This window comes from Schistocerca americana, chromosome X (genome assembly GCF_021461395.2).
Source record: "Schistocerca americana isolate TAMUIC-IGC-003095 chromosome X, iqSchAmer2.1, whole genome shotgun sequence".
NCBI lineage: Eukaryota > Metazoa > Arthropoda > Insecta > Orthoptera > Acrididae > Schistocerca > Schistocerca americana.
The window spans coordinates 906,852,788-906,877,616 of NC_060130.1; the positions used below are offsets into that span (position 1 = coordinate 906,852,788).

The 24,829-nt window shown below is 41.0% G+C and overlaps 1 protein-coding gene across 1 annotated transcript in view; it reads right to left on the reverse strand.

Annotated features, from left to right (window-relative positions):
- LOC124555696 (synaptojanin-1) overlaps positions 1 to 24,829 on the reverse strand; it is a 135,064-nt gene that overhangs the window by 99,763 nt on the left and 10,472 nt on the right. The window contains exons 4-7 of the mRNA XM_047129701.1: positions 17,801 to 17,965; positions 16,802 to 16,946; positions 4,893 to 5,066; positions 1,160 to 1,329 (exon numbers count right to left, since the gene is read on the reverse strand). Of these exons, the coding sequence (XP_046985657.1) occupies positions 1,160 to 1,329; positions 4,893 to 5,066; positions 16,802 to 16,946; positions 17,801 to 17,965 (654 nt within the window). The remainder of the gene's footprint in view (positions 1 to 1,159; positions 1,330 to 4,892; positions 5,067 to 16,801; positions 16,947 to 17,800; positions 17,966 to 24,829) is intronic.

A 24,829-nucleotide genomic window follows, 5' to 3' on the forward strand; every position in this document is an offset into this window, starting at 1 on the left:
ATGGCACGTTCAGGTGTGAAGAACAGACTGGGTTGTGCCCGTGGGCTATAAATTGGTGGTGAGGGGCCCACCCTTCCCACAAAGAGCCCCTAAGTGGACATATAATGGTGTTGTCTTAAAACTTGTCATAATATCTGCTCCTTCAGAGAAAGTGTAGCACAAAGTTTATGCTATTTCATCATCTGCGACAATCTATGACAGATATTGTCCTAGGTCTAATTAATGTCACAGGACTTTGCTATCGGCACAGTCATCGAGGATGTTATAAACTGTTAATGTTTCTCCACATGCGCACTGCAGTGTTTATTGTCACAGTAGAAATTCATGAGTTATTTTGATATGTTCAATTCTGAGAGAGCATAAGGCAATACCTTCTCTTCTTGAGCTCTGTAGTGATGCCTGCCAGACATTGGTGGTGTGTTTGATGGTCTGTAGTTTATCGGATTATGTGTTACCTTGTCATTTCTTCATGATATGGTGTCAAATGTGTGTCCTTAAGTCAACCCTTGGAATATCTAGTTTGAGTATTTCCGTCCCCACTGTACCTTTGGCTAATTTGTCAGCCACCCCATTACCTCGAATGCTGATGTGACTCAGTGCCCAAGAAAGGGTATCACTGTATTGCGTAGAGCATAAACTTGATCATAGCTGGCAGAGACCAACTAATGTTTAGGATAGCATTCGTCTATTGTTTGCAATTCACTCAAGGAATCACTGCACATAATGAAATTCTGTTTCGGGAAAGTCATTACATTTTGTAGTCCTCTATGTATGGCTATGAACTCTGTGGTATAAATACCACATTTATTTGGTACAGGACATTGGTTTCAAGTTTAGTTGTGTACCTGTGCATAAGCGACTCATCCAACATCTTTTGAGCCTCACTATAAATGTTTCTGCGTTATTATCCTTATGTTTATTTTGGCTTTGTAATGCTTTTGTTTTTGACCTACATTTAGACTTCACTTAAATCATACATGCTTCCCTTTTTTTAGCAGCAACTTTCTAACATGGATATGTAACCAAACAATATTAAATAACTGAACTTAAATTGTATAGAAGGGTTGGGTAGGGATGATTGAGTGAGGTATGGAAATGCTTCAATGCAAAATCTCACATATGCATATCAACGCAAGAATGAATTTGAAAAGATTCATACCTTATAACTTGATCATCCTTCATGTAAAAAAGAGCAAATGACTTCAAATATAATTCAACTTTGGATTTGAGTTTTGAAAGATTTTTTGTGTTTCCACCACGACACTCCTGATGGTAGTCAAACACAATATGTGGAACATCTTTGGCATGCTCTGAAGACTTATGATGAGCCTAGGGGCAGAAAAGAAAGAAATCTCAGTAAGATCAAAATTCAATGACTGAAAATAGGTGTTAAAAGTATATTATGTGTCAGCTAGCATTTTATTTCTCAAAAAACTGATATTTAATAACCTTGGTCAATAACATACATTGAATAATAAGTGAGACAGTGCAAATTAATATATTTCCCACAACACTCAAGAATAATCACCAGTATTTACAGCATTATAAGGGTTTGTGACGAAATGTCCTTATTGTAATTATGATTATTCAGGCACTTCCCTATATGTTAAACTACTACATCAGCGATATCTTACTATTACATTCAATGTATGCTAAATATGGTTATTCCAAAAATTCTATTTGGGATAATCATCCAAAAATTATATCAATTTTGCTCTTAAAATTGTTTTTATTGTACATAAACATCTGCAGTTCATAGAAGAGATTAAATGCACTAACTTTCGTTTGCCCCCCCCCCCCCCCTCTCCCCTTTTAAACAAAGGAAATCAAAACCAGCCAAACCCCCTGATGTGAGTGCCATTGTGTTCATTAGGGTGTACAAGTAGCTTGTGAACTGTTACAGACTAGGCAGTATTAGCTTCCAGGACAGTTAGGTGACAATCTGAAATACGAAAGTACATCTAAGGATCAGGTTTTATCAGAAGGAGGAACAGCTTTCTGCTTATGTTCGGAAATGAATATTTTGAGCACAACCTCAGCACAGGCGACAAGTAAGTATCTTGCCAGTATTGTATCTTCCAATAACCTAGTTGTATGTACTATGTGATAACTGCTACTGCTCCTACACTTGCAACAAACTAATGTCAGTTTCAATCTAAAGGTTGCTTTGAACAGTACAGGACTTTACTCTGCATGGATCTATTGGTGGTGGTATGCCCCTGCCATCCTTAGACTTAACAGCTGACAGATTCAGATATCTAAAGTGTAACATGTACTCCAAACCTGGGTATTTTTCACATACATAAATCATTGCCAGAGACGAAATAAGTGATACATGGCAGAAAAAAAATCATAGGGTCAACTGAGCATATAACACTTAGCCAAACTTCACCTGCAACAGTAGGACCATTATTTTGAGATTTCCCAACAAGAGAATGGTGTGTTGCTGGATTTTGCTGTAGTACCCTACAATTGGGGAATGTTTATTACAATTTTTCTTAAATGGAACTATTATTTGTGACCACAGCAAAAATTCACAGAAAGGATGAGTCATATATTCAGTAATATGTTATATGAGTGGCATATGATGGAGCTATAATGCAGTGCTACATTACTGCTGGTCAATTTTCAGCTTTATTCTTCATAAAATAAAGAACTTTGACACACATAATATTTTTGTAAGAAATACATTAATTCAGGAAATTATACATGAGAACATGCATTTAGGCCATTCAGGTTTACAAGGAGAAAATATGGTAAAGTGCAAAACTGTCAAAAGAAATTATGTAGCATAATCATCCTCTATTGCAGAGTCACCATCAGTTCCTCAATGGATTATGTTGTGAGCTTTTTTCTCCAATATATATATATATATATGCAGTAATCTGTTTTTGATGTTTGTATTTCAGTTTTATCTTTTATATCACATACTGGCATTATCAGAGGAACAATAGAAAATTTGTAGCACCCAGGATATACAGCACCAAAGTCTGCTTGAAAATCTTCGTCATTATTTTAAACTGAAGAACAACCTATTGCTTCCTATTTTGCAGATACACATGCAATATTTAGACAGCTTATCCCCTCAGTCTGTTATATCACAACTTATACAAGAGTATTTTATGGACAACACAGTTTACTATCCTTGACTTCTTATTTAGTCTTAACATACAAAATAATACACAGTAGTTTATGCTGACACTCTTTTCTTAAAGACCTACAGCAAGTTTCAGAACAAATCATCTGCCAAGATGTACAACAAAAGTTTTCATGCAGTCTACTAAGAAAACCATGAAAATTACTGTTAAGGAAATATGCTTGTAATCATTTTGTACAAATTGTTTTGCAAAAGGCTTGTTAAAAAAATTCAGGAACATTCGTGATTATGCACCAATGGTGTGTTGGAGCTAAATGCGGTTGGCATTCCTGGACACACCTGTGTTTAATGTGTAACTGCTGGAAGTTTCATTGTTGTATGTCAGTTAGCTATTGTTCAGTACTGTATTGAGTAGAAAGTTGGGTCTCTCAGTTTGCGAATTTCGAGATGGAGAGTTCGAGAAGTTTTCGTGAAACTCAAGAAAATCTTTACAGAAACACACCAAATGATGCAGTAAGCCTACAGTGATGAATGTTTAAACTGCACTCAGTGTTACAAATGGTTCCCACAGTTTAAAAATGGCAGAATGCCTTTTGACGTCTACCGACGATACTAATGTTAGAAATGTCAACAAAATTGTGCGTACCAACTGAAGACAGGCTGTCCATGAGATTCCAGAAGAAAGTAACATTTCAGTTGGATCATGTTATGAAATCCTGACACAGCATCTTGGAATGCATCGTGTTGCCGCCAAATTTGTCCCACGGCTCATCAGTTAAGACCAGAAAGACCTTTGCCTCACAATCTGTGAAGAGCTTTTGGATTGCGCAACTGCAAATGAGACGTTTCTTATGAGAATCATAACTGGTGATAAGAAGTGGGTCTACGATCATGATGTTGAGACCAAGGTTCAGTCTTCACAATGGGTTAGAAAAGGGTCTTCAAGACCAAAAAACGCTCACCAAATCAGGTCAAACGTCAAAGCCATGCTGATAGTTTTCCTTGGCTTTGAAGGATTAGTTCATCATGAATTTGTGCCACAGGGACAAACTGTTAATCAATGGTACTGTTGGGACGTGTTGCAACGCCTGCAAGAAAATGAGAAGGAAATGGCCTGAAATATAGCAAGACAATTCATGGCTCTTGCATCACAATAATGCACCCACACATTCAACTCTGTTGGTGTGTGATAATTGTACAAAAATTGAAATCACTGTGCTGTCTCATTCTCCGTACTCCCAGACCTGGCCATGCACACTTTTTTTTTTATTTCCGAAGTTGAAAACCCCATTGAAAGGATGAAGATTTGCAACAATAGGTCCAGCATGAGGCATACCAAGACTGCTTCTGAAAGTGGAAACGGCGTTGGGAACCATGTATCAATTGTGGAGGAGAATATTTTGAAGAAGATCATGCACAATAAGTAAACAGTAAGCCTACAAAAATTTTGTGGACAAATTTCCAAAATTTTTTGAACAGACCTTGTATATTAACCTGTCTCAAAACTAACTACACCTGAAAGACAAATTGCATAAGTGCATTATTACAGCACAAACATAAAGTGCAGTGGTCTGCATTCATATGATTGAACTATTTAGTAACTGGCACAATATATGAATCAATTTTAACTATGCACCAGCTGCAGTTGCTTAGATTTTCAGGGTAGCAAAATACAAACTATATGTAATATTAAAAAATGTAGAAAATACTAAATGTTCTCATTGGTTTACAAAAATTAACTTTTGAGTAATTTTTACAATTGGTGCTACTTTCACGGAAGGTCAATAAAAACTACCTGGAACAGCTGGCTCAAAATAGCTTCTCCTTCTTTACTTCCAATGAGACTAGATCCAAGCAAATTGACAATGCACTGGTTCCCATAACGCTGTTTCATCATTTTCATATGCCTATCAAAAACAGGTGCAGATGCTTCAAATCCTCGTGACATCTTCACTTTGTGGGATCCAACCTGAAAGAAATGAGAAGTATTAATGAACTCATTTTTCTTACTGTCCTATCTCTACTCATTTCGGCACGATGTTAAACTCTAAAATTCATTCCTTCCTTTTCTTCTTCTTCTTGTTCTTCTTCTTAGTATTACGTGAATCTGGTTACTACGTCAACAGCTAATGCTTCAGCAGTCTTCACAACCAATAATACAAGGCTGTAAGAGAGCAATCAAGGAAAAAAAAGAAAGGAAGTGACAGTTTAACATTCATCGATGTTATCCACATATGGGGAAACTACAGATGGAACACACTCCAGGGCAACATTTTCTCCAGACATTAATGTGATACACTGAAAACAGGATTAATAATTCCATATTTATGCTTAAAGTATGATATATTTTTATGACACCGATTTGAACTTAGTAGTTTTTGATATGTTCAACAGATGAATATTCGCAAAATATACCACTGCACTAATTTGAAGGTCATGTGTGACATTTAATTTTGTAAAATAGGTAACATCTCCAGTTTTAGGCATCCGAAGAAATCCCACAACAGACATGGCCTAATATGTAATATAACTTTTTCTGGTGACTAGAGATTGTGCTTCAATACAACACTATTAAAGCTGTGATGAGCCTCTTCATTTGTGTCATAAAATCCTGTAATTTGTGGTACCCATTGAAATAGACCAACTTGACAGCTTTGCAGACATCTGCACTACTGCGCCATGGCTTCTCTCACTTGGGTGTTGAAAACACATGGCTGGGTCAGCACAAAAATGTCACCATGGGCTGATGCAAGAAGCCTTATAGGAGGGAAGAAGGTGCACACTAGCACAGCATTCTTCTGCACAATGCTGCAGATAACTGTGACAGCACAGCAAGAATGCCAGAATGGTAACCCAGTTGATACCGCAGAAGCAGCCTGTAGCCCGGCGACCTAGATTTCAACACGTCAATGATCAACAACGAGCTACTTCCTTGTTGTGCGTGGGGAAACAATGGTGGACTGAGCAGGCAGAAATACTGCCTGTTCCAGCTATGCAGAGTCTGTTACCCCCTGCAGTCAGTTACAAGATGTAATCTGTTCACAAGGAGAAGACCAGAGGTGGGTGTGGAGGGTAAAGGAATCAAGCTTTGCTTACTGACTTCCAGCACATGGGCTGCCAAGGGGCGAGGCACAGGGAGGAGGAGGAGGGGGGGGGGGGGGGGGGGGACAGGCTGCTCGTACGTTACACAGTGCAGGCACGACACTTGCACTCACATATCAATTCATGTTCTACTCAATGATGATGGTGTCACCTGCTGGCTGCCGTACCACCTGTTAACTGCTGTTTATTGTGGATCTATGCAAGTGAAACCTGGGACAGGAGCATAACTAAAGCTTATAGGATTTGTGAAATCAAAATTTACAGTTTCATGTTGAATAATTCTGCTTGTTGCTACCAATTCCACATCAGTTCTCATGATGATTGTCATTTCTATAAATAGGCAAAAATATTGACATGTGATGGAACTTTTACCCACTTTCTTACTTAACTTTATGTATTCAGGTCCAGAGGACTGCAGACAACTACAAGGCTCTTTTCCACTGGGTTCTATTTCCTGCTTTCCATCCATAGTCGCCCTCTATGCTGATCTGCAGCAAGTCCTTCCATCTTCTGCAGCAAGTCTTTCCACCTTTCTTTGGTCTGCCACATGGTCTTCTTTCATGAGGGTGGGGGTAAAATTCATGGATTTCAAAGGTCATTGGTGTTTATCCATCCGAACAATGAACAATATGCCACCCTCTCCATATAAGCCTTTTGGTTCTCATCAGACCTACAATATTTGGTCTGTTATACATACCATCCAGCTAACAATTATGTCAGATCCTCCTTGCCCTAGAGATGTCATCTTGTACCAGACCATAGATCTTTCTTGACACTTTTGACTCAAGCACAAGATGGTTATTTAAGTTTTTTCCATGACCACATAGCTCCACAGGCTGGGATAATTGTTTCGTACAGCTGGAGTCAGAAATTCCTTGAGAGACTGCATGACTAACAGCTGACTCCGTTTAAAGTATGATTGGTTTATGGCTTGGATCCTTCCTTTGATTTCTGCCTGACACAATCCATGCTCTATAAAGGTTACCACCAGATATTTAAAATTATGAACCTTTTGTAGTATTAGGTTCCTATTACCAGTAGCTGGAGTGGGGCTCTTGAATAAGCATGTGTCCTGCTCATCACAAATTACTCAGTCTTTGATTCATTCTTAAACAGAGAGAGAGAGAGAGAGAGAGGGAGAGAGAGAGAGAGAGAGAGAGAGAGAGAGAGAGAGAGAGAGAGCATGCTTGCTGCCGTCTCCACGCTGTTACTCATCCACATAAATTCTTGCTCAGATCTGGGCAACAAGATCATGTTGTAGCCAAATGCAAGATGTGCTATTTTCTCGCCATCTACCTGGATCATTTCAAAATTCTTATGGAAAGCCTCCCTAATTACCTTTTTGAGCACCAGGTTGAACAATATTGGTGATGCCCCATCTCCTTGTCTCAACACTGTGTTTACATTAAAGCTCTATGTGACTTGGTTCCCAAGTTTCACTCTGCCTTCTTAAACAGTGAAACAAACTCTCATTAAGCTGACAAGTTTCTTGGGTAATACGAACTCTGCTAGGCACTTCATCTGGCTCTCCCAGTGAATGCAGTCATATATGTTCTTAAAATCTATGAAGAGCACGTGAAGGTCTCTTACCATATTCCCACATCTTCACAGTGAGCTGTCACAGTACACAGACTTTGTCTGAAGTTGAACAGCACTTTCTGAAACCTTCACGACGTTTGTCAGTCATTTCTTGCGCAAATAGTTGGATTCTACCATATGTACAGTTGGACGAGATCTTATAGCAGACATTCAGGAGGGCAATTAATATGTAGTTGGCGCAGTCCATTTTTTTGCCTTTTTTGTGTATAGGGCAGATGGCTACTGTCTTCCAATTTTCTGGGATCAGCTCCACAATCAATATCCTCTTGATTAGTTGATGAATTCTCTTGTGAAGCCTCTGCCCTCCAGCTTGAATGACTTCTGCCGGGATTCCATATCCTCTTGGACTTAATTTCCTCTTTAGCTTTATTATCTGTTTCTTTATTTCCTTCAGAGTAGGTGTGGATAATCTAGATTTACAATGTCACATGGTTGGAATTCTTACAACTACCTTTGGCATACCAGCTAAATAACTTATCCCCTATGCTACAGAGGGGATTCAATAAATGTTGTCACTACTGCAACTTTGGTCATGTAGTAAATCACAGGAAATTATTGTTTGCTGATTATTCATAAATTGGGGCCCACCAGGGTAAACAACTGCAAGGTGTGATAATACCTGGGACTCTAACCTACACAACAGCCACATACGTGGTTTCAAAAAGTCTCCCTGTAAGGAAAACAGTGCAAGGAATTCCTACAATCAATAACAGTGCTTTTACACACACAAATATAATTAAGATTGCATGGTACTTCAGACACGGGGAAAGGCAGTTTCAAAGCACTGTTAAACTGAAAAATTTGAACTGCAATTTACCTCTTTTTGCCAGGAGTTTCTGGTTACTTTCCACGATTATCTCTGTAAAATGTCCAAACTCCTCTATCTGTGCTGAAGCTTGTTCCTGTGCACATTACAGTTCATCTCATGGGCTGAGAGAAAAAAGGTGGAAGGAAGATAAGGGTTTAGCATCCTATCGACATCAAGGTCCTTAGAGATAGAGTACAAGATTGCTTGCTTCAAGGACCAAAAAGGAAGTTGGCTCTACCCCTGCAAAGAAACTACCCTGCCATTTGCGGGTAGTGATTTACCTAAATCACATAAAATATATCTCTGGATGGCCAGACGCAAATTTGAATGATTGTCCTCCCGAATGCAAATCCAATGTGATAATCACTGAACCACATTGCGTAGTGAGAGGGTGAGAAACACTATTTTTCCTCTCCTGCTCGCACCACTCAGCAACATTATTACAGTGAAACTCTGCTTTTACACTTTTCAAGGGACTTAAAAAAAGGTGTAAAATGTGGGAAATAATGTTTTAAACTGTAAAAGTTATTGGATACCCCCTTGTACACTCCTGGAAATTGAAATAAGAACACCGTGAATTCATTGTCCCAGGAAGGGGAAACTTTATTGACACATTCCTGGGGTCAGGTACATCACATGATCACACTGACAGAACCACAGGCAACAGAGCATGCACAATGTCGGCACTAGTACAGTGTATATCCACCTTTCGCAGCAATGCAGGCTGCTATTCTCCCATGGAGACGATCGTAGAGATGCTGGATGTAGTCCTGTGGAACGGCTTGCCATGCCATTTCCACCTGGCGCCTCAGTTGGACCAGCGTTCGTGCTGGACGTGCAGACCGCGTGAGACGACGCTTCATCCAGACCCAAACATGCTCAATGGGGGACAGATTCGGAGATCTTGCTGGCCAGGGTAGTTGACTTACACCTTCTAGAGCACGTTGGGTGGCACGGGATACATGCGGACGTGCATTGCCCTGTTGGAACAGCAAGTTCCCTTGCCGGTCTAGGAATGGTAGAACGATGGGTTCGATGACGGTTTGGATCTACCGTGCACTATTCAGTGTCCCCTCGACGATCACCAGTGGTGTACGGCCAGTGTAGGAGATCGCTCCCCACACCATGATGCCGGGTGTTGGCCCTGTGTGCCTCGGTCGTATGCAGTCCTGATTGTGGCGCTCACCTGCATGGCGCCAAACACACATACGACCATCATTGGCACCAAGGCAGAAGCGACTCTCATCGCTGAAGACGACACGTCTCCATTCGTCCCTCCATTCACGCCTGTCGCGACACCACTGGAGGCGGGCTGCACGATGTTGGGGCGTGAGCGGAAGACGGCCTAACGGTGTGCGGGACCGTAGCCCAGCTTCATGGAGACGGTTGCGAATGGTCCTCGCCGATACCCCAGGAGCAACAGTGTCCCTAATTTGCTGGGAAGTGGCGGTGCGGTCCCCTACGGCACTGCGTAGGATCCTACGGTCTTGGCGTGCACCCGTGCGTCGCTGCGGTCCGGTCCCAGGTCGACGGGCACGTGCACCTTCCGCCGACCACTGGCGACAACATCGATGTACTGTGGAGACCTCACGCCCCACGTGTTGAGCAATTCGGCGGTACGTCCACCCGGCCTCCCGCATGCCCACTATACGCCCTCGCTCAAAGTCCGTCAACTGCACATACGGTTCACGTCCACGCTGTCGCGGCATGCTACCAGTGTTAAAGACTGCGATGGAGCTCCGTATGCCACGGCAAACTGGCTGACACTGACGGCGGCGGTGCACAAATGCTGCGCAGCTAGCGCCATTCGACGGCCAACACCGCGGTTCCTGGTGTGTCCGCTGTGCCGTGCATGTGATCATTGCTTGTACAGCCCTCTCGCAGTGTCCGGAGCAAGTATGGTGGGTCTGACACACCGGTGTCAATGTGTTCTTTTTTCCATTTCCAGGAGTGTATTTTATGTATGATATATGTACATAACGGGCATCGAAAGACTTGTCAGGGACAGGTTTATTATATAATGAAGGTTTGTTATCTAATAAAAACCATCAATGTAACTGGAGCTGATAACTGTCTGGGAAGTAGGAATGTTTGAGTCAATTTCATATGTCATAATTGGTATTTTTGAAAGCCTGCAGCTGTCATTCATTATGTAAATAATGAAATACTGCACTACTTACGTATTTTTTCATGCTTAGCATGACGCGTTTTGAGAATTTTTTCTCATTGTCAAGAGCAAAAATGTAAATAAGTATTTTGTGTGGTGTTTAAATATGTGTTATTCTGCATCTCTTGCACTGTGGTCATGTTTTTGAGGTTATCAGGTACTGTGCCTCACAAACTATCGTTCACATTGTTTGTCTGTGTAATATCACAAAAAATACATACATCAATACTGCACTTGACAACGAGAATAAATTCTCGAAACACATTTTGCTCAGTGTGAATAAAATACGTAACCGGCGCTGTGTTTAAACTAAAGACATTTCAGCATTGCAAAGTGAATGACAGTGTCAACTAGTGCTCCAAGTGGCCATACGCTGAAACATGAGAAATATGGTTCGACAAAGGTGTCACGATGATCACAACAATCACGAAAATGTGTTTGTGCAGTAGAGACAGTTTGGAAATGGTTGTGATTGGTCATAATATCTTTCTTTGAATGAACCTAGTTACTCCCATCAGCCACCATGCCAAGTAGAGCCTGACAGTGGCGGGAGATAAGGCATGAATTGTTCCAAATTTTACATGTTTACCGGTTCAAATCCGTCGAGTAGAGTGCCCTGGTGTCAAGAAACTTAACCACATAATATTTGTAAACACTACTGGATGGCCAACATCATGCCAGCATCATTTTCTCTCCACAAACATTTTTTCGTAATGCGTAAATCGTGGGAAAATTATAAATACGTTGACACGAAATCTGGTGCAAATTAACATTGTGGGCATAGGAAATTTGATGGGACTGATAAAAAATGTAGTAAATGATGGGAAAACATTAATTCTGGGAACATAAAAGCGGAGTTATACGGTAATTATTTTTCTTGCTCCACTCCTTTTGCACTTTCCCGAGAAGTGAAAAACATATCTGGCAATACCCGAGATAGGCCAGGAACTGCTTCATTGTTCATCAACAGATTTATTAATTTGTGGCACAACATAACATGGCACAATAATTACTTCACAATGGCTACATGTGGAAGATTCTGTATTACATAGCTGAGTTTGCGATGGGCAGACAAATGAGATGAGCAGGCTGAGGTCGACCAACTTCTGCCAATACAGAACTAGGGTGGCCTCATTCTCTTTGTGATCAGGCTATAGTCCACACCTGTCATCGACCTGAAATGGCTGAATGCTATGCTGGGGTCCTTGATTCAACTTTGACTGCTTGAGAACTTTCCCCACTGACTTGCACAGACACTCAAGCCAATGCGATAGATTCCACAGTCTGTTATGGCAGTGTGCTTCCTGCCAGACTGGTGACCTGACATTGCAGTACTTCACCAGAGTGCTGACCATGTAACCTCAGCTCAGCTGCCACTTGCTAGACAGGATGACGCTGCACTCTGGCTGTCACATGGGGCAGCTTGTTAAGCCAAGCATCTTTTCTTGACCGATAACAGCCCCCACCTTCGAGGTGCTGAACACTGCCTGGCAACACTACGACTGTTGCATCTTTTGCTCAGAATAAATATATTTATGTAATTGCTGTTTTTATGATTTGTAATCTTACAGTTACCTGGCTCCATGACGAGCCACCCTAGTAATTGACACTCACATCTCCACCTGTAGTGGGGTACCTGACCTCATCAGCCATCCTGATACCCCATTACAACTGATGACAGAAGTGGCCAAATAGATTTGGAGAAGCATCGAAGCTCTAAAGTACGGAGTCATTATCACCACAGTGATATGTGTGAAAAAACAGTTTCCTGGTTTTTTCACACTGGAGAGCAGGCCATCTTCTACCAGATTTCCAGTTCTGGTTTGCAGGAGGAGTGCGTGACAAACTGAGATGATGCTTTACGGGTGTGCAAAGTGAATTTTGGAAGGAATGTATCCTAGTTTGTGCCTAGTTGTTATGGGATATGCAACTTTTGTGATTCAAGGAACATGACTCAATTGCTGCAAGTAGTTTATTTTGAGTGGAGGCATCGAGTTATAGTAAGAGAACTTATGATAGTGTTACAATTAAGTGTCCTCCTTATCATCCCACTTTTTCCTTGTTGTTTTCTTGTGTATTAGATAAAGGTTTGTAATGGATCTGGGAGATGTTATTTTTTTACCGTATTTGTCGATGCCGAATTGTAAATGTTTTCTTATATTTTTGTCAAAATTTATTATAATTTGTCTTATTATATGTTAATTTACTTCTGTTTTTGAGAGTAAAAGCATATTGATTACTATTAGCAAATGTATCGAAGAATAGCAAAGAGACTGATTACAAATGGAAACTTGTGAATTGTGTAAAATATCTTTGACGATGGAGTCGTCTTTGACTATAGTCAGTCGGCAGCTAACTCTTGGTGTGTGTTGACGGAAAAACAATGTGAAGGTCGCAGTCATAAATAAGTTTGAATTATGTTACTATTATTTTTGTATTAACTAAAAAGAAGAAACTACATTTGAAGAAACTGTATTTGAAACACCAAAATGAGAGAAACACGTTGAACCACGTCATTTCTGCAGCTGACATAGATGCATTGTGGAATCATACTTAGACAACTGAAGCCAAGACTAATATCGCCTTGCAAACGTCTAACGGAAAAGGTACTGTCACGAAATATGGCAAATTTAAGTAAATAAAAAAATAGTGACCATATTTTCAACTTGTGTCTTAGCCGGGAAGCCATATTTCAGGTTGCACAACGCTAGAGGCAAAAACACGAGCACTTACCACGCAAGAAGTGACCAAATATTTGACAGAACTGCTTAGTCGATACCAAATAATGCAGGCCGAAATAAGCAACTGGATACTTTGAACGAGTCTAATGTAGCACTACATAAGCAATGAATGCTGTAACAGAGGATAGGGCCTTGTTCAGTTTCACTCTCCCACCTTAGGTTTAGCTACTGCTGGAATAGACAAGACATGAGAGGATTTACTGGGCTTTATGGATAATTTATTGACAGCTGTGGAGCTAAAATTTTGAACAGATGGACAGCTGTTACAGATCATCAAGTTTTACCTGACGGTGGAAGCAAAAACATTTTATGTACCATGGAGACCAAAGGAATATGCAGTCATTTGATGAAAGGCCTGGTACAGTGTTACAGAAAGCAGAATAGCTGCAGATTCTATCGCAAACAATTAAATCGGGTATCACAGAAGTAAAACGAGACCACGAAATCTATAGATATGATAGGGCAGATCGATACCTATCAGTTGATGGATAGAATCGTTTTGCAGGAAGTGAAATTTAGAGCATTAGACACATTCTTTACGGGACTGCCACCTGATGTGCCAAGGAAGGTAAGTGCAGAATTTCTAGAGGACCTGGCTGGCGCTATTAGTGCAGCCTCAGCACTGACAAAAGCTGGGATTTTTTTTAAAAAAAAAGCCCTCTCTGCTGACATGAAGTGCTTTCGCTGAGGACATTCAGGGCATATTTGAAGAGAGTGTTGCCAAACACAGTGTAAAAAAGTGAGAAAGTGGGACACTGGGAGCAAGAGGGCAGAAGTAAATGGCGTAAGGGAAAAACGAAGAAGATAAATAAATAATCAACTGTTAAACATGTCTGCTGAACAGTGCTACCAGAAGTTTTGATGCTGTGGAAACCAAAGCAAAGGTGAAATCTTGTATGACTGGGGCAGTGGATCACTAGGTTCAGTGATGTTACGTTTTCAGGTTGGAACAAAATGATTCTGGGAAAATATGGAAGTTTTGTCTCGTGAAGGTGAGGGGCACTGCATGATCCTAGGGTTACATTTCCTGTGTTTCATGCTGAAGTCGACATTGGACAACAGGAGGTAGATCTCAGAGGAACAGTGTTCCATCTGGGGGAAACTGTTGTTCGTAACTTGCTGCCACAGCTTTCACCTGCACAAAGACTGATAGTTTAGCAAAATTGTGGTGGATCAAACCAGCATAAATACTGCTATGCATTGCCTGTCAACACATGCAGCCAGCTGCAAAAGGTACACCACATCAGTAGTCATTGTGAAATGGATCACCTAGCAGCTACTACTAGACATTGCCTTCGCTAGCTGCGGAACTACTATCTATGTTCAAGTATGATGCCGCCAGAAGTCGAACTGGTGCCTTCCAGCCAGAGGACCAACTGCTGGCCAGCTTTTACAGAGTTCAGGGTCCCTATCTGGAGTCCCATGGTTTCCGCCTAGTTGGTTGGTAGGTTGGCTGGTTTAACAATTAAAGGGATGAAGCATTGGTCCTTCCTACCTGGAAAAGGCTAGTCGCCAAAACTGCATACCAAAGAAGTGCCTAATGCACGCAACCAAAGGAGAGAATAGCTGAACATCTACTTGAGGTCCTCAAAGGCAAAGAGTGCTTTGGGGAACATACCCCCCCACCACCACTTACCAGAGGCACCCCACCCAACAATGCGCAGAAAGGACTATTGCATGGACAGGGTAGAGAAGCACAGGAAAACACAGGAAGAATACCAAGTAAAACACAGTGCATGAGAAAGGGAAAGAAGAGCAAAAGCATGGGTAGCGTAAAGGCTGAGGGAGACGACCAAGCACAGACAGTCGATGCCCATTCGGGGCAGAGGAGGCAAGGGTGTCCTGCCAACCCCTCAAATAACCAAGTCAGCCACTGAGGCATCATCCGCCAGGGGTAGCGAGTCAGGAAGATTAAGAGTCCATACAATTGGGCTATGTTACGACAGTCCAGCACACTGTGGACCACCGTCAAATGGGCACCAAAACGATAGTGGGCCAGATCCTCAAGATGGAGGAGATGACCATGAGTCAACCAAATATGGGTGATGTAGAGCTGGTTGGGGGGAGGGGGGGGGGGGGGGCTGGATGCTATGGCAAGGAAGGAAAGCGGGAAGGAGGACAGGTGAGGGGAGGGGAGAAGAACCCATGCCAAATATGCTAGTGAGGGTGTTCTTCCCCAAATGGCTAACACTATGGAAATAATTTTGAAAGGGCAGTTAAGTCCCAAGAAGAACACGAAAAAATCCAAAGAAGGGAGTGTGCCAAAGTGAGACAAGACAATAAAGGAATAGCAGAATGGAGGGATTGGCCGGGTCATTGTGAAGGGAAATACCGAGAGAGAATGGGAGGGAGAGGGGCAGGAAGTGGAGGAGCTAGCACGGGAATGGATATGGCAATGGGAAAGCATCCCAGGAGGGTAGAGGTTGCAATAGCTCGGGCCCTGTGCATGCCACACACGCACCCACAAAAGAGCCATGGGCCCCCTGGTGGGGGATGGTTCCAGCCTGAAGCCTGACTGGCAGCAAAGCTGCCACTTGCCTTGTGCAGACACACACTTCAGGTCACAGTCTCTGAACGCTACGCCAATGTCCTTGAATCAACACTGCGTACTTGACTACTTTTCACACTGAGTTGTGCAGCAACTCCAGCCAACAAGATTACTGCAAAGCCGGTCACAGCTGCGTGCTGTTCAACAGCCTCAGGGTGTCACGCTGCGCTACTCCATTGGAGTGCTGACCACGTAACCTTGCCTCAGCTGCTGCCTGCTCAACAGGGCTATGTTGCACACTGTCCATTGCACGAGGCTGCTTGCTGAGCTGACCATCTTTTTCTGACCGAGACCAGCCTTCATCTTGGGGGGCACTAACAGCAGACTGGTAACACTACAACTGTTGTATCTTTTGCTTGGAATAACTGTATTTATGTAATGGCTGTTTTCATGACTTGCCGTCAGACATCCACCTAGTTCCATGAACATCGGCCCTACTAATCGACACTCAATACCATTTTCACCTATAGCAAGGCACCTCACGTCATCAGTCATCCTGACATCGCAGGAAGCTAGAAATTGTGTGTGATTCTTTTATTTTAATGATTTAAGTGTTGATCATTTTCTTTGTGTATCATTTAGACACAAAGCCTGTTAGAAAATTTGGCATTACACCGATTCACATGAATTATTACAAGGTAACACACAAGCTGTGAAAGCATTTATGTTCTATGAAAAAAACCAAAATTAATTAGTAAACATTCTCTATTACTTAAATATAACGTGTGTAAAAATGTACCTGAACTCCTGGCTGCTCCCAAAAAAGTGGCACAGAACCTCGAGTCTGGATGTAGGATGTTACTTCATTATCTAAGAATATCACCTGCTCGGTTTCCACAAAATTTGCTACATGTCCATCATCATTACTACCACGAACATTGAACCTGTGTGAACAATATTTTACTTCTGTAGTAAAGTATGTGTACAGAAACAGTGACAGCAATGATAAACATGGAAGGGAAAAAAAATCTGCTTTCACAAAAAATGCAGTTATCAAATGCTACTAAAAGAATAAATTAGTCTACTGCCAGAAAGGCTTTACAATGGTTAAAATATCTCTATCAGAACAGAAACAGAGAACTGCAGTGGTCTGAAGTGCACTTTAGTTCCTACACCCTGTTGAGCCTCACGGTACAAATGACAAAAACAAAACTGGCCTCACTATCTTTTATCTCATGAAAATCACATAAGAACTTAACTCTGTTATTTTGAGTCACCAAATGAAGCATATACCTGTTGCAAATTTGCTACTACTGAAAGCCAAGTTTATGTTCCACATATTCGATAAGAAAATGGTACAACACTTGAGTACGTATTAGTGGTCCTTAATAAGAGAAATACAAGCCGTCACAAAATGAACAAATTACTCATCTTTACTGGTATTACCTCCAAAAAGATAATTGCTGCAATTTTGAACTTCCAAAGTATTACAGAAGAGAATTTTTAAAAATACAAACTATTTTATTGAGCTGGAAGAACTATTAATTAATTATACATATTTCCAGCATCAGTAAGATAAATATGAAAGGTAAATGAACATCCATAAAACTACACTTATTCATCTGTAAAAGAACAAAAAGTATGCTGTGTAATTTAAAGTTTTACAGTTAACAATTGTAGTATTAACAACACCCTTCAAGTCATTTTACAGTGAGTAATTGCAGTCAACAGGTTAAAATCTGAAATACTAGATAAACATGACGTACCACTTGAAATGTATTTAAATAAATAGTAGTACCTTGTACCAGCACGTTCACAGCTCAGGCGTGATATAATAACTGCACGAGCCTGCCTATGACCAACATAAACAGTCCTTATTTCAACACTGCCACACATAGCTTTCAGAATCCAGTTAGTAGAGCTTACACCAAACCTCAGGAGATGAATGTGGAGCATGCGATTCCTAATTAAAACGAAAAAAATTAATAAATATAACATGTTAATACAACAAATAGTATTAATCACTCTAGGGTGCTCATAACACCCCCCCCCCTCCACACACACACACACACACACACACACACACACACACACACACACACACACACAGAGCCGGCACTACATTACTGATAGCCTGTTGTAAGCAATCATCTGGGCATTTCCCTGGAATATTCTTGGAACACTGATGAACCCCACAACAGAATGACTGCACCCAGAAACAATCCCAAGTCAGCAGTCATCACCACACAAACAACAACTCAAATTTCACTTGTTTTAGCAACAATCACACATGAGTCATAAGTTAACTTACACAATGATAACAAAAAAGGTGGAAAAGATATTTCATATCACACACACATTTCTCATCTCATTCTGTCCATCAATGACATTCAGAAGGCAGGAAATTGTGGTGCCTAGGTTGAAGCAATGTTCCTTGACTTCTGGAATGTGCTCACCTGTCACTTAATTTGCAATACACGAAGTTGCTAAACACTGCATCAGCTTTTTGACTGAACTGAGGATTTCCTCAAAGATAGTACCTAGCATTTTGTTCTTAACAGAGAGAAATACACAGACGTAAAAGTAAATTCCAGCTAACATAAAAGCCTTTGCTATTCAGAATAACTATAAATTATTTAGTGAATAATATCAGAAGACTTTTCACAAAAGTTACTCTTGTTTACAGGGAAGTCACTATGCCAGATTGTAGCAAAATGCGGGAAGACTTGCAGTAGACAGACATTTGAGGCAGCGACTGGCACTTCCTCCTCATCATAAATATTTGTCATTAATATTTTTTTATTTTTCTTTATTTATTTAGTTATTCACCCTTTGGACATTTGGCACAACAATAAACTATAAGTCAGATACATTATAGAAATAATACGTAAATGTATAAAACATATACAAAGTAGGACAGGGTTAGGTGAGAATAGGGTAGGAAGTTGAAGATATATGTAAATACATAAGTATAATGTATAAACAGGCAGAAAGATTATCCAACCACTAAATGGATGTCAGCTGTGTCTATCACATCTATACATCACATCTACTTTTACCTGGTTTATTAAAATTGATGGCTATAAGTTCCAACACACACTTACAGCCTCGTATGCTGCAATCCCTGAACACTGCATAGTACTTCAGACAAAATATTCATACATACTGGGTATCCCTCCACCAGCAGTGTATTATTTTAAGATGCTGCCTGACCACTAGGAGCAGCTCATGCCAGCTGCAACTATAGGCTCCCTCTCTTTGAGCTCCTGGCTCTGTCCAATCGAGCCCAGTATAGGGATCTAGACTGGGCCACAACACTGCTCTGGCAGCCGCTCGCAGAAGATGCTCAACAGCAGCCGCACTGAGCCACTAGCCATCATCCTCGGAGCCTTCGACTCCTCCAATGCTGTCCTCCCCACACTCACGTCCCAGACTAGTTTTCTTCTGTGGAACTTAAGACTGTGAACCTAAGCTAGTAATTACCATTATGATCTAAATCACAACAGACTTTGACTTGTTTGTATTTATATCATACTAGGAGGATCCTTTAGTAGTGTCTATCAGAATCTACATTATGTTGAACCCAGTTCTTTTTGTGCTGCACTAATAAAGTACCATTTATGCACTACTTGGGAATCATCATTTATTGCATGTGTGCTTACCACTCAGGACAGAACACATCACAAACCATCACATAAAAATTATTTCTTCAGTCAAGATTCTTCTGTAAGTACGTCAAACTTATGAATAACAACATTCAGCAGCATGACAGACAAAAATTTTTAACTGGCCATATTATACTGAAGTTTTATGGTGGTCAGAAAGTGGTCTTGGTATGTATAAAGTCTTGAAGTTCTGGAAAGTTACTCATTTCATTTCTTATTTCAACATTACTCCTCAAATTCTCCCGAGAAATAAAAAAAATGCAAAATGAAAAAAACTTGCTTTTGCCATATATCTGCTCATGAATTTTTGAGTAAAATCATTCTATTCTAAACCAGATAAAATTCACTACAGTTTTGGCCATAATGAATCTCTTTGAAAAAGAGCTCAATTTGGGAACAAGTAGATATCAAAACTGTAGTGTTGCTACCTGGTCTTTGAGAAAAAATTACAAGTCTTTAGCAAAAGTAATGAGTAGTAGTGTGGGAGTCGCTGTGAAGCATTGCATTAACAGGTACGAGTTGGTAGCTGCCAGTGTGGCAACATGTGGATCACAATAACAAACATGCAAGAGGACTGCGAAGCCAGGATATCCGAGTGCAGCAGTAAGCCGTATCACACAGAAGTAACTGTGAAGGCAGTGGGATGACATCACCACATCAGGGAAAGTCTCTCGCTATGGATGATGTGAATAGGTGCGAATAAATATGTCTGAATTTTGAGGTAGGGGATCGGAAACCAGCCGTAGCACCACCACGATGCCAGGGCTATGCCAGACAGTGAGACAGCTAGGCACCACCAGCAACAGCCATGAGTGGTGAGTTGCTCCCAGCACTAAGTCCCTCATTGAACTTGGTGCCACAGCCCCGCCTACCTGCTAGCCATGTCTGCTGCTGCTGAGTTCCTAGTGGGACTTGGTGCCATTGCACTAGCCACCGTCCAACTGCTGTCAGAGGGCAGCAGGTCTTAACTCGTGCACAGCTGTCTGCACACTGCCATGGTGTCACGAGTAGTGTGAGGGGCCGTAGGGGCTCCACAACATTGAAGAAGGTAGCAACCCACTGTTGTCAACGGATGTGGCCTCTAAAGGTTGTCAGACTGCCATGGGCATACCGTCAGCAATGCAGGGCACCAGCTCAGCAGCCAGGTTGGATGCCACCGCCCATACGTCAGCACCAGCCAGGGACAACAGAGGGAGGCAGATCTGCCTTGCTATGTCATCTACTAGTGTTAATAAAAGTCATTCTTAACTATCAACAGTGTTTCCACTGCACTTCTCCTCCCCCCCCCCCTCCCCAAATCTCCACCACTCACCGACACACCCTTCAAAATAATGACATGGAATGCACGCTTAGACCTACTGAGGCAGGTGGGTGAGTGGGTGTTGATGGTGGCATTTTGAGTCTGTTCACCCAAAATTAATGGGGCCTCAAAATCCTGACAAGGGAGAATGGTGTTAGATACAAACTCCAAAACTGCTTCTGAATAAATACTTGTGTGCCAGGCTGCACTGCTGACAAAAATGCTGTCAGACTTCTCAATAATGCCATTACAGTGAAGCAGTACTACAATTTCGACTACAGTTATGGCATCTATTTCCATCAATTACACTCATTCCAAAGAATGTCTTGAGATTATTGGACACACAATGTCTATCAAAGCAGAGGACCTTTGACAAGTAGGCTATTGTCTGCCAACAACACTACCACTAAATGCTGACTGGCATCTGCCTTTTGCCAAAAATCTGACAATCTGGCACCTCAGCCCACAGAGCCTAAAACTGGCAGGCCATTCCTGATAAACAAGCTGAGCTTGACTTGCTGTACAACATTTGGTGTACACAGTTTGACTTTCAGATAGAAATACTCAATAAATCACATCACTGGTGTTGTAAAAAGGTGATAAACACTTTCCTGATCCTTGACATTTGGGATCAGCTTTTTTAGCATGCAAAGAAGCCAGGGACCATCATTCCTTAATCACTCTGGGCGAACTGGTTGCACAAGTTGTGGTCCCATGTGATGATAGAAATGAGGGACTTAGGACCAGAGCCATGCACTGTGAACTGCTAGTCGCTGAAGCCTGCTCACTGACCCTTTCCACTGACCTGCCAGCCTGCCTCAGTCTGGCAAGCCCATGCCAGCACTAGGCTGGTCCAGACAGCCTGTAGCTCGTGAACTGCAGCCAGACCCAAGCTGCAACGCTCACTCCGCGTGTTATGTGACATCTGTGTATGCACTGCAGTGCTCGTCTCATCTACATCTTGAAGGGTCATACATGTAAACTACACATGAATAGGGTAAACTAGGACCGCAAGAACTATTCTGTTAGTGCACAAGCAGTGCTATGTACTTTTACATTTACATGCAAGAGATTTAATGAAGTCGTGTAATGTAATACGCGTTTGGATGCATTACATAGAAATAAAAAATCCTGTGTTGCTTTTTCTTTGTAATTAGTATTTTTCATTCAGATACAAAAAGTGTGATGTGTACTCTACAGTAAAGAAATCTTCATATTTGTTGATGAAAAAACACAAACCACGGATTTTTTGAAAGAGTAAACTGCCACTTGACTGCATATTATCATCTTTTCTTTTGTACTATCCAGATTTTGGCTTTTATACCATTATCACATACAATGCTAAATGTTGCTTGACCATTATTAAGTCATATTTGTTAAGGCAGTCCAAAGCAGGTAAACAAGGGTAATACGTCTAACATGTAATTGTGCAGGAATGTGGACTCTCAAAGACATAGTACTAAGGATAAATGTAATAATACACAATCACATGACAGTTTACTCTTTTAAGAAGTATTGCATGATTGTGGCTCAACGCCATAACAAACTTTTTACAAATGATGGAGTTTGACAGTATAGTTTTATAAGACAAAAAATATACAGTGAGTATTTACATTGATAAACATGAAATTGCTCTACTAATCAGTGGCAGAAGAATCCATTATTATGAAACCTATATAATTTTGTATTCATTTTCTTGCATCAATTGTCAACTTTATTCTGCTCTTGGCCCCTAAATTAACAATATTCAGTAAGCAACAACAATTGTGCAAATACATGACACTGGTACTCTGATAAGCTAGTGCCTGCCAGACTGCTGTTTTTCCTTGAAATGTTGATTTAAGAGACAGTCAATATCAAGTTTAAAACAGTTTATTCTACTTTCTTAACCATAGATTAGTGCAGCAATTACATCATGGTTGCAAATTGATGGGAAAGTATAGCTACCCACATAATGACACCCTAACATACCTACAGAGTTCATTCAGAAATTGATTTGAAAAATGACAGTTCACTGCTTGCTCCACACCTGTAAGTAGCATCAAGTATGGTACTTCAAGGCTTCATGGAATGTGATCTCTTCCTTTGGGTTCAACAAGTTAGAGGAGTTGATTCAGGATGGTGAGTTGCATTTATTTTTTGGGAAACACACAGTCAATTGCAGAAAACATACTGAGGCAATTGACATTTCCTGCCCCACTATATGGTCCATATTCATCAAATCTAAAGTCACATCAGTAAAAAAATAAATTCAAAATATCTATTTGACACTGCCACTTTCCACTCCCAAACAAAAATACCTCTCTATGAAGTCTTTCACAACTGGATCCTTGGGTATAAATTTCTCAGTTACCTTGTGACAGACTCAGATAAACCACAAAGCTTTTGATGCAAGAGGCTGTGATCGAAAGCCTAAAATTTTATTCTAATCTGATGTGGCAAGTTACTCAAGAACTTTTTTTGCCAAAAAATCTCTCTCTCCTGAGATATTTCCTCCTATTCCACCATTTATAAGTTCCCACATTGACACAACAAGATAACACTAAGTAGTTCCCCATTATTTTATTTGAGACAGAACCATGTTCACAGCGTTCATACACTACCACCTCAAAGCAGATCAACTTGAACAATACCAATTAGAAGTATATGATGAAAGATGGTTCTCTTCGTTCAACAACACTACATACACAACTGCAATAGTAGTAGTCCTTTTGTGTATTGACTAGCTTCTTCTTCTGACAAGGATAAGAATTCTTCAGATATGCTGTTTCCCTGTGGTTTAGAGCATACTATTTCCTGGGTTGATCATTTCAGGACTGTGCTACCATCCATGACGAAGTATCTGTTTCATGTCACAGGTCCAAGTAGTTCACTTTGCTATTTCTGCCACCCAAAATCACACTGTCTCTCACGTCACGAAAAATATTCCTACAATAGTTGATTTTCCAAACAGTTACTTTGAATATCCTTAACAATTATATTCACCATACGATCACATGTTGTACTAGTGAAATTCTTCAGTTAGAGATGCAAATTACATGAAATACCCACTGGATCGCCACAATTTCTTTCTCATAAGGAACTGCAAAAAACTGACTGATAATAGTTTATAATAAGAAAATGAAAGAAAAAGCTTCATTTTTTTTATGATCAGTAATTTGTAATTCTTCTTAATTTTGTCTAAGTCAGCGACAGTAGAAGCCAGTGCTTACATAGTGTATGGAACTGGGTCACTTGTCAAGTTCAAACTGTGCTGCAATACATGTCTACTGACAGCAGGCAGCCCAGTAGAGCGGAGCCCAGAAAGCCAGCCTGGGCACAGGGGGACCCAGTAACTCTAGGCCACATTAAACCAACATAAGCTATGCGAACCTGCCCTTTCTCGGGCAGGCTAGCATGGGCTGGCAGCATGTGACGTGCATCACTATTGAGGACACACATCTACTATATCTCCGGTATTTCTTTGCCGATTTCTCCTTGTCTGTCAATTTGTGCATAAATGAGTCCTCTACTTACAAAAAAAATTGTGCATGTTACCCTCACTGCAAATCTGACATACAGTTGATCACTTTCCACAAACATCTGTCGCATTTACCCTATGTTGTCTGCTATACATCTCTTTTACAGCAGACCCTCCCCCCCCCCCCCCCCACACACACACAGTGTCGTCAAGAGTTCCCTGCCCCTTAAAGCATTTGAACCAGTCAATCACTTTTTTGCTCATCATGTCCTACATTCTTGTACCAACATCACGTGGATCTCCACAACAAATTTTTGTGCTTTCTAACAACTCTGTATGTTTATTACATTATATTATGTCATGATCTTCAACTCACAATGTTGTGTGTTTACTGGAAGTAGC